The following is a 14,459-nucleotide window of genomic DNA, read 5'->3' on the forward strand; positions in this document are numbered from 1 at the left end:
TCTCTTTGTTAGTAAATGGTTTAACTATAATGAGGCCTTATTGTACATTTTAACTCAGCATCTCTAATATTTTTCAGCTCAACACACAACGGAGTGACTAATTTCACAATAACAGCAATAAACATTATTTTATTAAGCAAATTAATTTAATGTCATCATTCCACTGGATTTAGCAGTCATGCATCGGATTGACCAATCAGCATGCAGCAGTGCTCATAATGCATTTTGAAGGGATAATTTCAGCCACATTATTGTATAATGTACATTATCAGACTGTTTAACAGTGTGCTGTGTGTAAATCATTTGTATCATAGGATGTGCAATAAGTGAATGAGTTGCTAACGTTGACGATGTGATAATTAATAAAAAGTGAATTTAACTGTCGAGCTTTGTATTTTACTGTTATTTGACTTCCAGTTGTCAGGATGGATTTCCAGCAAAGATGCACACTTTCATCATTCGTCTGCGGGTGTGCAAGTCATATCTGTGAATAAAAGAAAGGAAGTCAGGCTACGGAAAGCAAAAGAAGCCGTAATAAAACACGAATCAACATATCTGTGCATTAAACAGATTTGCAAAACAGTGTTTTCTATAACAACTCCAATTTCTTAACCACTTACTACTTTTTTCAATTTGCCTAGCTTTGCCAAGTTATACTTTCAGCTGTTATGATATCATTTAAACACTGCCAAACTTTGCTTAAATTTAACAAGTCATATCAACAGCTGCGCATCCACCTTACTCTTCAATGCGTAAGTCAGTCTATGGGCGAGACTTCCGGTTCATTAGCCGCTAGCTAATAACAAGAAGAATAACAACGTTTGCATAATTAAGTGCGTTCATAATTAAGATAGTAGAGAAAAGCGTAACGGTTAACTTGGATCACGTGTCCCTTAATAACCAATCACATTACAGCCTTGAGTCATTGAATTTCATTCAGAGTTGTGCGACAACCAATCACCGTTTACGGATACCATAGGAATGAATGAGAAGTGCCGTAAGCTGAAACCCAACTGTGGTAAAAACAGCATTTTGTCGTGGTAAACTCTAAAAATAGTTAAATCTGAAAGTATTGTTTATGTAATTTAACAGATATGTGCTGCTAAATTACAGTTGTATACTGTAGATGACAAAACGGCGTTTTGCTGTTAATTTCAAAAACAGTAGCACACTGTATTTTTACAGTAAGATGCTGGCAACCACAGCTGCCAGTAGATTACCGTTTTTTTACAGGGAAATTTTTTACAGTGTAGTGTAAAACATGTTGAAGACTAACAGATAGGCTGTCGATTCGTTAAATGACATGCCGTTTCCTCTAAAAAGTTGTTTATTCAGCGTAGTACAGCCTCTCCTCCATTGACATCTATTAAAAAAAACGGCCTCTGGTCTCCTTTCTCACGTACTGCCAGACCGGAAGCGTTAGCTTTAGCCATTACGCTTTTTTGGCTAATGGTTGCAGGCTTGTCATTAGTGGCTTTGTTCGCACTGATAAACCAATCGTCTTTCACACCGCTGCCTCAAAACATCAGATTCATCCGCGCAGAGTAGCAAACTTGGTAATTGTTGTATCGGGCAGTGACACGTGTTCCAGCAGGCATATGTTGTGAGCTGTTCTTAGGTCAGGAATGAGCTGAGTCACGAATGAGTCATTTACTCACGGTCTCTTGTGTTAATACATCTGATCTCAGAACGTCAGGAACAAAATATTAAAAACAAATGCAACCTGAGCTTCATCACCTCATACTGTCTGTAGCCATTGACCTAGTAAAGCAAAGCCTTCGGGCTTTTTAAGTTCATCACCATTTGCGCTGAAGGGTAGATACACAGTAATTAATAAAATAATTGGTATTAAAGGTGTTTTATAAAGATTTAGAAAACAAGTTTTGTACTATTCAACACAGTACTAATAGGAAAGCAATCAAAACTGTCCGTTTGTGTTCTGTCTTCAAAATCTTTGTGTAAAATAAAGGTCATGCATGTCGATGATTGTATTTTTTTTTTTTATTTATTCTTTTCATTTATTTTATTTTGTCTCATTTGTTCCCCTGGCTTTATAATGTCTGTTGTATTGTTCTGTATCTGTCGTTTAAAGCATAATAATAATAATTAAAAAATAAATAAATAATTTTCACTATTACTTTACAAAGTACAAATTCAACAAAATATTATTTAAGTGTTATATTAAAATTTACTTGCTCAAGTTCCTCATACCTTAAATGTGAGATTGTCAGTACACATAGTAAAATTTTATTTGTTTACTGAAAGGAAAAGGAAACTTGTGTGACTCAAATCATTTATTTTATCTTAAAATCAAAGTTCAAAGCTTCAAAAATGTATTCTTTTTTATATTACCCAGAAACAATGACTTAGAAGTGATAAAAACTTCTCAATGTCAGACTACTGATAATTATGAATGACTGAAAGATAAAGGATCATAATTTAAATACAGTATGTTAGAATATTAACACTGTTGCAATAGTCATAAAATGAAGTGAAATGTTAGTATCATCATTTACACTTGGACTCTGAACATGAATTGATTTCATTAAGATGATATATTATTTTTGCATTGGATTTGACGGTGTGTGTTTGTTTGTTTGTTTGTTTATCTAGGTAGGCAGTTAACAAGGTTTTGAAACAGCTATTGCAATTGGTTAAATTGATAGTCTGGTATTTATGTGAGTTGCGTCAGAAGCGTTTGTACCATGTCACACACAGACATCTTGCCAAATATAGCTCTATGGCCGCGTCCGCTGAGAGCTGGTTAAGTATGGAACTTTTCACCTCAGTCCAGGAGAAAAGTTCCCTCATGCCGTGCCAACAAGACGAGTCGAGTAATTGGAAACAATCTGATCAGGATGGTAAAGTATCATGAGAGGAAACATACTGAAATACCACGTGCCTGCCTTGTCTTTATTTAACATTTGGCTCTGGGATCTGCTTCCATTTAGGTGGAGAGTGTGACTATAATATAATGATTAACAGCCAGCCAAACTGAATGCATAATAGCAAACATAAATCAATCATAAATAGTCTGTTCTTACAGTTAACACCCTCTCTGAAACATTAGGCTCAAAGATTCAGTGTTTGTACTTGATGATATTGAAAATGAATAATCACAAGTGGGATTCTGGCCAGGCTGGAGTTCACCGGGTAAAATGACAACGGGCTGAAATGTAGGGCAGAAATGATGTGAGAGGATGAGCATTGAGGATACACTGCACACATGGAACAAATGTGACACTGAATAAATAACAACTGTTTGAAAATCTGGAATCTGAGGGTGCAAAAAATCAAAATATTGTGAAAATCGCCTTTAAAGTTGTCCAAAGGAAGTTCTTAGCAATGCATATTACTATTCAAAAATTAAATTTTGATATATTTACGGTTGAAAAATTTCCAAAATATCTTCATGGAACATGATCTTTACTTAATATCCCAATGATTTTTGGAATAAAAGAAAAATCGATCATTTTGACCCATAAAATGTATTATTGGCTATTGCTACAAATATACCAGTGCTAATTAAGACTGGTTTTGTGGTCCAGGGTCACAAATGTTATACTGTACATCATGTCACAAGGACAAACTCAAAGATAATGTTTGTTTCAAATAATGATATCACCATTATTATTATGATTATAATTATTTTTTTAAAATAATACTACATATATATATATATGAAGCTTTATTAATAATAAAATGGTCAATCTTATGCATTACAATTATTTTAATTATATATATATATATATATATATATATATATGTGTATATATATATATATATATATATATATTATTATTATTATTATTTATTGTTATTATTTTAAATAATACTAATGACAATGGGAGCTCAGGTTGCATATAAAATAAAAATAAAAATTATATATATATATATATATATATATATATATATATAAAGCTTTATTAATAAAATGGTCAATCGTAAGCATTAAAATTAGTTAATGATATATATGTGTATATATATATATATATATATCATTAACTAATTTTAATGCTTACGATTGACCATTATTATTTATATATATAATAACAATAATAATGCAATTATACAATTACAATTATATATATATATTTACATACATATATTGTAGTAATTTACTGCCTTGATTGTGATATTTAATAATCAGTTTTATTAACAAGTACGCATTCAGTGCTGACCCAAAATCCACAATAAACAAAGAAACAAATAAACAAACTCATAAAAATGTGAAATATTGTGTTTTCCTAAATGTTTTGTAAATATTTTGTCACTTGTCAGTATTCACCTACTGTAAACTGCCACACAGTGTCACAGTAATTTTACACACATATCTAAACAATAAAGATCCAGGCTATAACTCGCATTCAGAACCTCAGTGGGAAGTGTATCTAAGAATTTTATTCACACCTTTGTTTTTAATATTGTATTACATTATGATTGTCTGCAACCTGGATCGTCGTGTAAATAAAGTGTTTATTCCTTTACCTGCGTTTAATCACGTCCCTCATTTCGGTAGTCTTGGTAATGCGTGTTAAACACAAAGTATGTGCTCGCTGGCCTGATTTGGTGGTATATTTCCACTCTTTAATTGCAGCGCTGTCGCCTCGTTCCGCCCCCACCGTGCGAGCGACCCGCTGACAGACGCGGCGCGACAGGTGCGACCGTGGAACATTGCCAGTATGCAAATGAGCCAGACGGATCAAACGCTGATTGGTTCCCCGAGAGCGGCCTTATTGGCAAGCGACCCACGTCGACGTGACGCAAAGCCGAGCCGGCTATATAATGAAGGCGAAAGCCTAGTCCATCAATGAAATAGTAAAGAGAGGGAGATTCTGGGAGGGAGAAAAGGAGAGAGAGACTGAAAGCATTCCCGACTGCATTCGCAAGGAAGAGATTCCTTTGTTAGGAAAGACCAAGACCATAAAAGGATCAGAATGAAGTTTATTATTGGAATAGGAGGGTGAGTAGTCTGAGACTGACATGTTAAACTTATATTGTATGATTGATATCATTGTTTAATAAGTGTGTAATGCCCCTTTCACAGTGTGACCAATGGAGGCAAGACAACTTTGACGGGAAGACTCATAAAGAACTTACCAAACTGTTGTGTTGTACATCAAGATGATTTTTTCAAGGTATGAAGAGAATCCACATTTTTACAAATTCATGTATGTAAAGATATATAGTATTTGGACACTTACATCTATCTAGTGCAATTATTTCCATGCATTTTAAGTGTCCAAATACTTGTAAATCATAAGTTAGCATTTCCAAGGGACAAAAAAGGTAAAGATGTTTAGGACTTAGTCATTTGTTGTATTTCTGGATCCATATTGTGGTTCATGAACCCTATGCTGGTGTTCTCCTGGACAGCCAACCTCAAAGACCCAACAAATGAATGCCTAATGAGGTGCCTAAAAACACAGGCATTCATTTGCAGCATTCAGCTCCTAATTCCACTAATACGATCCTCTTGTTCATGCATTTATCATTCTGTGGCATGTAAGAGGATCTGGCAACCTCCACACCCACCATCGCTCTTCGAGCGCCCATATCGATATATTTAATAACACCTCTTAAGTGCATCACACACACATTCCTAACTGTCATTAGAAGCTCCTCTCTCAAGAATCGCATTGGCGACATGCTGGTAATTCAGATAATTCAGTTTAACGAATGCATAGCTGCGCATTCGGTGCATTGCAACCAAATTATTTTAGAAGACTAGCCTGAGGGCTTGGCATCACATGTCCAGGTGGGACCAGCACTGCCTGAGCCATCTACACCTTTTTGTTTTATTGGTCACTGTTATTGCAGCCCCAAGATCAAATAGAGCTCGGGGAGGACGGCTTTAAACAATGGGATGGTAAGAGTGGCTTTCGCTGTGGGAAGAGAAACAGTAACGTATTCCCACCTTTCCATAACCATTCTGATGTTTGCATTATTGTAACATAAACCTAAAACCCAGCAAGACTTTGTCTTACATTGCACGTCGAAAGCTTGGACACACTTGAGGATCGAAATCTGCTTCGTAGGTGAATATAAAGTTGGTTGATTAACATAGAGCAAGGAGAGCTCATGTTCTTTTATAGCCTTCAAAACCATTTTGTAATTCTATAATAAGTGTGTCCAAACTTTAGACTCGCGGTGTAAATTTGACTCACAGTCCTGTTATGTTAATTATTAACATCCCTAAAAAGGAGAACTAGAGGAGAGATGTTTAATGTATTATTTTATGCTCATTATCCAAGCATGTGAGACACGCCTTGTCTTTTTTGTCTCCTTGTGTAGTGATCACCGCCTTGGACATGGACGCCATGGTGAACACGGTTAAGGGATGGATGGAGAACCCGGTCAAGTTCGCACGCTCTCACGGCGTGACCGTTTCGCCCGACGGCTCGGACCCCGAGCGCGAGATCCACATACTTATTATAGAGGGATTTCTTCTTTATAATTACAAGTAGGCGTCTTCCAAGTTGTGCTGGTTTTGTTTAGCTTAAAGATATAGAGATGGGAGGCTGATGGTCTTCTTGTTTCCATCTCTAGGCCTTTGCTTGACGTCTACAACAAGTGCTACTATGTCACCATTCCATACGAGGAGTGCAAAAGGAGAAGAAGGTGAGAATTGATTTTGAAGATCAGATGTTCGATGATTCTGTTAATGGTTTTCTAACACATCCGTCTGCTTCTTTTCAGTACGAGAACTTACACCGTTCCTGACCCACCCGGTCTGTTTGACGGCCACGTGTGGCCTATGTACTTGAAACACAGGCTGCAGATGGAAAACTGCGGTTTGGATATCCGTAAGTCAATCAGTTTGGCCATAAAATGGCTTTCGCAACCCATGTCTGTAACTCACATGGACAATTCGTTTTTGCAGAATATGTGGATGGGATGAGAACAAAAGATGAGCTCTATAACCAGGTTTATGAAGACATTCAGAACTCACTGTTGAATGTCTTATAGGTAAGATGCTTCATCTTTTAAAAAAAAAATATATATATAATTGTCATTGTAGTTTTTTTCTAATCTACATTTCCTTATTGTCTTTACAGCATCTCCAGTTGGAATGAAGATGTGTGTGTATAGAACTGTAAATAGCATCACAAGTAGATATTCTGCCACTAGATGAATTTTGTAAATAAATACTAACTTATTTTAAAAGTGATGGCAAAAGCCTGTAATTTTATATTGCTCTGTGTAACTTTGTTTTGTTAAAAACAAGCATTACTCTCTGGGATGCCCAGAAATGAAAAGTGTATGGCAATTCTATCTTTGTTTTCATTTCACTGTAACTAAAGCTCTATTATCTTCAATCAGAAAAGACATTTGAACACTTTCTGTCTTGTGTTTTCATTCTCAACATGCATGAAAACCAAGTTTTTGTGATTACAGTGTCTGGACTGTGATTGAGGAATATAATGGGCAAAGCATAAAATATTTGATTCAATTATGAAATAAAAAATGTTGAAATAAAAATACAGTAAATATACATTTCACGCTGTTGTTGTTATTTAATTTTGTCCCGTATATTAAATTTCATGTCATATTTTGTGTCCTTTTACCTTATTTATGCTTATGTTGTATTTTATTTATTAATTCTAACATTTTAATGATATATTATCATTTAGGCTATTTAATTTTGTCCAACATATTTCATTTCATGACATATTTTGTGTCATTTTACCTTATTTATGCTAACATGTTGTGTTTTTATTTATTAATTGCAACATTTTAATGATATATTATCATTTAGGCTATTTAATTTTATCCAACATATTAAATTTCATGTCATATTTTGTGTCATTTTATCTTATTTATGCTCATAATTCCAACATTTTAATAATATATTATCATTTAGGCTGCTTAATTTTGTTATTTAACATATTAAATATTAAAACATATTAAAACATTGTTTTTTTTGTTTTGTTTTTTTTTGCATAATTCTGACATTTTAATGACATATTATCATTTAGGCTATTACATATTAAATCTTGTGTCATATTTTGTGTAATTTTACCTTATATGTGCACATAATTCCAACAGTTTAATGGTATATTATAATTTAGGCTATTTAATTTTGTCCAACATATTAAATTTCACCTCATATTTTGTGTCATTTGATCTTATTTATGCTGTTATGTTGTTATTTTATTTAAAAATTCTACCATTTTAATGATATATTATCATTTAGGCTATTATGTTTTATCCAGCATATAAAATTTAATGTAATATTTTGTGTCGTTTTACCTTATTTAGGCTCATGTTGTATTTTATTTATTAATTCCAACATTTTAATGATATATTATCATTTACGCTATTACATTATGTCCAACATATTACATTTCATGTCATATTTTGTGGAAATTCTCATTTTGGTTTGTTTATTTATGCTCATATTCCACTGTATATTTATTGATTGCTACATTTCATTGTTTATTTATATATATATATATATATATATTTGGCTCCATTATATCCCTCCATTTACTACAACAAAAACTCCTCAGGTCAAATACTTGTTTTACAACACAGGTTCTGGTTTTATATTTACTCAAACATTTATTTAAAGTTAACAGGAAAGCAAACATATCCGTCATTCAGACACAAGGTCAATGTGTTGGTATTTATAGCTTGTATGAATTGTTAATAGGCTACTACATTTTATTGTACATTCAGTGGTCACAAATAATCAGAACATTCACTTCCTTATTTTATTTTCTGAACACAACTGGTTTAACAATGTATATGCATGCATTGTGTCTATTGTACAGTAATTATTTTTTGCACCATAATATAAAGTAATATCAACAAACAGAAAGCACTTTAATATTATTTGATGCATGATATTAAATAGAGGAATGGAAATGGGCATCGTTTCTAATGGTGTTGTGTAATTGTAGGCCTCTACTGGCTTCCATTCATACAGACTGTAATCTCAGTACCAGGTGCCAGTGACAAAGATGATCACAGCAAGCTCTGAGAGATTTTATGGATCCAAGGTTATCTCAGTTTTGTCTCATTTTAGTATCGACTCTTGTAGGCTCCAAGTCACAATAAATGACCAAGCGAAATCATATAATTTTTTTTTTCAAATGTGACGTGAATGTATTTTCTTAAATGCTTTTTATACATTAATATTTAAATGTAAAAATGTTACGTGATGTAAAATTTGTAAAATATATTTTCAAAAAATGGCCCAAAATATATATTGTTAGAAAATATATTTACAAAAATTTGGATCATATTTTAGTATTTTTTTCTTGTTTTGTTTTATATATTGTGAAATATTTTTTAAAATATGTTTTGTGCTGTATGGATTTAAATATCTGCCAGCAGGATCAGAAAAATAAACTTAATTTAAATTCATTTAAACTTAATTAAAAAAAAAAAAAGAAATCCTATTTGCAAATATTTTTTTTTGTGTTTTAAGCATGCATGTTCAGAAACCAAGACTTAATATCTTACATCATTCTTGTTCTCAAGTAAATATCTTTGATTTGAGAATGTTTAAATATTAATATTTTATTAACAATAAGGGAAAACGAGACAAAAATACTGTGTTAGAAAATAGTTGTTGGAATGTAAAAATTAATTTGTCAAAGTAAGTCAGACAGACTTTAATTGAGCATTAATGTGGACTAATATTAATTGATCTTAGGAGAATTTGATAAGAAATATATAAGTTCATATGTGGATCACAAAACCAAAATATTGAGAAAATTGTTTTAAAGTTGTCCAAGTGAAGTTCTTAGCAATGCATATTACTAATCAAAAATTAAGTTTTGATATATTTACGGTAGGAAATTTACAAAATATCTTCATGGAACATACATCTTTACTTAATATCCTAATGATTTTTGGCATAAAAGAAAAATCGATCATTTTGACCCATACAATTTTTGGCTATTGCTACAAATATACCAGTGCTACTTAAGTCTGGTTTTGTGGTCCAGGGTCAAATATTGAGATGTTTGATTTTCAAACACAAATGTGTTGTCTTAGCAAATCTGAACGCTTTTTTTGAGATCTTTCCTGAAGAGGAGACACGCATGAGATTACCTGGTCAGGTAAGAGTCTCTTTGCTCTTCATTTGATCTCATTGCAGTGGTCCAGGTGGTGGGACAGATTGTAAAGCATGTCTATGACTGTACTGGATTGGAGGGTATCTGATGATGCATTGTCAGGAGGTCTGGAGCGCGGTTATGTGTGTGAGCCGTTATATTTAGGTGACATGCCTCCGGTGTCAGGAGAGAAGGGGCCGTTTGCGGGATGTAAATAGATGTGCACGCTCTGATCTCTAACCGGTTCGACCCCGTGTCACACTGTCACACCATCGGGACAAGTGCCTGGACCACGAGGCCTGGCTGGGGGAAAGGTGAGAACGTCTCCAACGTCATGGTTTGTCACGAAGGCCTCAAAAAAGTAGCAGAGGCACGGCTCAGGTTTTGGCCTATTTTAGTTGAAATGCGAGGTGATATTCACATGCTTTTCACTCGCGGTTTTAGACATTTTTAAGTGTGACTCAAGTGTCGCTGAATCATTAAAGTGCTCCGTGTGAGTCTGCAGGAAGTGTTGTGTGTGTGAGGGACTTTTTGCGGGTTGAATTTGTTGTCACACACCCTCATATCTGAGATAGCTGGAGAGCGTCAGCTGCCGTCCCATCAGCAGCTGTAAATGTGTGAGGAACATTTCACTCATATCCCAGATCACAGTGGCATTTTTGTGTTCAGTCAGAGGATTATTAATACAACTTGACACTTTCGAATAACCAACTATCAAATCTATTCTATTATTATTATTATTATTATTATTATTACTACTACTAGTACTTGTGTCCGGAGTTTATAGGTCATTAATGTTTTATAAACAAATGAAACCTTTTTGTAAAGTGTTACCACATTTTGAATATTTATATATATATATTGTTATTTTGAATAGCAACTAAGTTTAAATAGTTTAAAGTCTGTTTAAATATCTGTAAATATATTCAATAACTAAATTAAATTAAATACTTTATTCATATATATATACATATATATATATATATATATATGCACATATTTCTATCATTTATATATAATTTATATATTTGAATATTCTATAATAATACATTTTAATAAAAATAATTTTCTATAATTCATTTAATTTATAGAAAAGTATATATATATATATATATATATATAATTTTCTATAAATTAATTAAATTATAAATTAATTATATATACTATAATTTATATTTAAATATTATATTTAAATAGAAAATTATATATATATATATATATATAGCTTGATAAAATACAATTAACTTTATATATTCTTTATATATATAATACTTAATTCAAATATATATATATAGTTGTATTGTATCAAGCTATATATATATACATAGAAAATTAATTATAGAAAATTATATATATTAAAAATTATATATATTATATATAATTATATAATACATATATATATATATATATATATATATATTTGTATTTTATCAAGCTATATATATATATATATATACACATATACAATAAAATTAAATACTTTATTCATATGTATATATATATTTATATTAGTGAGTTGTGTATATAGCTTAAAAATACAAATATGTACAGTTTTAGTGAATTAATTTCTATAATTTTCTATTATTAATTTAAATTATCATTTATATATTTGTGTGTGTGTGTGTGTGTGTATATATATATATATATGTGTGTGTGTGTGTGTGTGTGTGTGTGTGTGTGTGATATTTTAATATAAATTAATAATAGAAAATTATAGAAATTGTCACTAAAACAGTACATATGTGTGTAGAGCTTAATAAAATACAAATAACTCATATATGTATATCCAGTACTGCTGATGTGCTAGCCCTGCTGAAAACCCCCCCAGCTAAAACTAGCCTAAGCTGGTTGGCTGTTCGTAGCTGGTTTAAGCTGGCAGTGGCTGGTTTTAGCTGGTCTCTCAGCCTGACCAGCTAAGAAAGTGGCCAAAACCCCTCTAAAACCAGCCTGCTGACCAGCTGAGATCAGGCTGGATGACCAGCTAAAACCAGCCAACCAGCTTTAAGCTGGTTTTAGCTGTTTTTCTCAGCAGGGAGTAACCAGTACAGGTTGAGTTTGGGACACTAGGCGGGCTGCTGATCGTTTAATCACAGACCAAACCCTGCTTTACCAGTGTAACTACCAAGACCAACTTGGTTATTTGAAATGGCTGGTTTACCAACAGGTCTTGCACCAGGTCAGTACTAACCAGTCTGAACAAGCAAGAAATTCAACCTGAGTGTCTTCTGTCATCATCAGATCTTCCTCTTCCTTCATTTCTATCAGAGCAGCGGCTTATTTTTACACCCAGGCCACGTGACCGCAGACATATGGATCTTCATACCGCGTGACTCAACGCCACATTCGCGCATCCCGCGTTAAATGAGGGAATATGGACACTGACAAATTTGGATGTTGAGAATGAAGGTCATCACGGCCTTCAGGAGACAAGTGTCAGCAGGAATGTAGGTCATATGCAAGTTTTTGCAAACACGTGTGTGGATCATGAGTGAACTTGAACGTGCAATCATAAAACACGATATCAACAAACCGAATCAGTAGGTTTTTATGACCATCATCAGTCCGAGATAATAAATGAATGTCTTATTATGTGAAAATAAGTATCAAAGGACATTTCTTTAATAACCCAGCTGGGTTTAGAGCACGTGCTTGGTTGTCTTATAAGCTAGTTTTATTTATTTGTTAGCTGTTGTTTTTATTTGCGATTCAAAATAAGTTTGTTTACATACTATATGTGTGTGTACTGTGTATATATTTATTATGTAGCCTATATATACACACACACATATGTATATATTTAAAAAAATATATGTATTGTATGTAATAATGTATATTATATATAAATCTATTTTTCCTTAATATATACATGTGTTTGTGTGTGTATGTATACATAAATATACACAGTACACACACATAGTATGTAAACAAACTTTTTAATCGATTTTACATTTTACATTTTAAATGAATTATATTTCTATTGTTGTCTTGGAATATATCAAAATAGCATCAAACTACATATTAAAACTATTAATTTATATTTAACTGTGCACATATACAGCCTTTATTCATTAAATAATGAATACATTAAAATACTTTATATTTAAACATCTGTAAATATATTTACTAAAATTAAACAAATTAAATATTTTATTTTCTATTTAACTGCCTGTCTTTATAAATGTATAACGGTGTATATAAAAATATTAAGTTTAACGCGCTTTTCTCATACCAAAGCGCTGTTATGATAATGTATATAAAACATGATATACATTAATTATATTTTCCGAAGTGTACTTTTTTTCGTACAATTTTAGTTTTGCTTTAATTATAATTTGCGCAGCGCGTTCGCGCGCAATAATCCTTGTGCGCATTTGGAGACGCGCGTTTTACGCACAAGGTTAATGCTTCAAAATGAGACAAATAAACATTTTGTTCATCGAATTAGATATCAATATCGACGTACATCCATTCTGGAGATCCGCTTGCACTTTTCTCCCAAGTAAGTCACAACATATTCCATGATCCACAAGCCCGAGAGCTCGTTTATGCTGCGTATCTCCTTGAAAGGCAAAAATGCTTTTTCTCACCTGCTTCCAGAAGTAAATTAAAGGTGACCTTCAGCCCTTATTTTAGGCACTATGATTTAGATGGCAATTCCTTGAAGAATAATGTTTCTGCGTCAGGTGTGTGGAAATATATTCCTTTTGGGGCAATCTTGTGCTCAAACCATTAAAGAGACCATCTTCGTGAAATCACACAAAGATCAGTGCAGCTCTGGACTCACCTAGATTTACGAATGAAATAATTTCAAAGCGTAGCAGCGTTAGTTTGATGTCGGGAGAAAACACGGGGAAGATTTTATTCAACAAACCCAACAGAGAAACAACCAGGAGCGCCAAAGACACTGAGAGTTTATTCGCTATACTGTACACACACATACAATGTCCAAAACCTGGTGGAAAGCAACGCTTCTGCTTGTGGTTTGTTTTTACACATTGGTTGCACACTTTTTAGACACACAAGTAAAGACTCAATGTAATGTTTGATACTTACTGTAGTCTAAACTGTATCTTAGTCTCTTCTGCTGAGGGAGTGAGTGTGTGTGAGTGTCTGCTCGGCTCTCTGCTCTTATGGGGGCTGTCAGGGGTGTTTCCACTGCTCATCTCAGCTATTCCTGATCGCAGTGTCACCTTACTCTGTCAGCAGCTCTTGCCATATTTGGCTGTGATTTGACTGAGTGACACATAGCCTACAAAGAATGTGGAATTGAGTACTGATGAATGCTCTTTTGCATTTTGCGTTATGGAGTAAAAATGTGTTGTTATGCTCATTACTTTGACGAACTTTTTCCGAAGCTTTGAATCAACTGAACCATTTGCTTCGCAAAATGAT

General features: G+C 33.1%; 1 protein-coding gene and 1 long non-coding RNA gene across 3 annotated transcripts; one reads left to right on the forward strand and one right to left on the reverse strand.

The window, feature by feature from the left end:
* Window positions 1-338: 338 nt before the first annotated feature.
* On the reverse strand, window positions 339-14,191 carry LOC127179354 (uncharacterized). Its single transcript, XR_007829516.1, has 3 exons — window positions 14,121-14,191; window positions 13,655-13,851; window positions 339-484 (listed from the first exon to the last, which is right to left on the reverse strand). It is a non-coding gene; the product is annotated as an uncharacterized LOC127179354 (long non-coding RNA).
* Window positions 4,803-7,497, forward strand: nmrk2 (nicotinamide riboside kinase 2). Of its 2 annotated transcripts, XM_051132700.1 has the most exons (8): window positions 4,803-4,963; window positions 5,048-5,138; window positions 5,821-5,869; window positions 6,295-6,463; window positions 6,550-6,621; window positions 6,700-6,806; window positions 6,884-6,969; window positions 7,059-7,497. In XM_051132700.1, the coding sequence occupies exons 1-7, from the start codon at window positions 4,938-4,940 to the stop codon at window positions 6,967-6,969; spliced, it is 600 nt and encodes a 199-aa protein (XP_050988657.1). In that variant the 5' UTR covers window positions 4,803-4,937; the 3' UTR covers window positions 7,059-7,497. The 2 variants fall into 2 exon arrangements, with proteins under 2 accessions (XP_050988657.1, XP_050988665.1); XM_051132708.1 differs by lacking the exon at window positions 5,821-5,869 and having other exon boundaries at window positions 4,810-4,963.
* Window positions 14,192-14,459: the final 268 nt, after the last annotated feature.

This window comes from Labeo rohita, chromosome 2 (genome assembly GCF_022985175.1).
Source record: "Labeo rohita strain BAU-BD-2019 chromosome 2, IGBB_LRoh.1.0, whole genome shotgun sequence".
Taxonomy (NCBI): domain Eukaryota; kingdom Metazoa; phylum Chordata; class Actinopteri; order Cypriniformes; family Cyprinidae; genus Labeo; species Labeo rohita.

Excerpts from the sequence above, each read along its gene's own strand:
- nmrk2 (XM_051132700.1), top strand. The coding sequence starts at position 4,938 with ATGAAGTTTATTATTGGAATAGGAGG. Across the intron at positions 6,464-6,549 it reads TTTCTTCTTTATAATTACAA|GCCTTTGCTTGACGTCTACA; the intron begins GTAGGCGTCTTC and ends TTCCATCTCTAG. Across the intron at positions 6,807-6,883 it reads AAACTGCGGTTTGGATATCC|AATATGTGGATGGGATGAGA; the intron begins GTAAGTCAATCA and ends TCGTTTTTGCAG.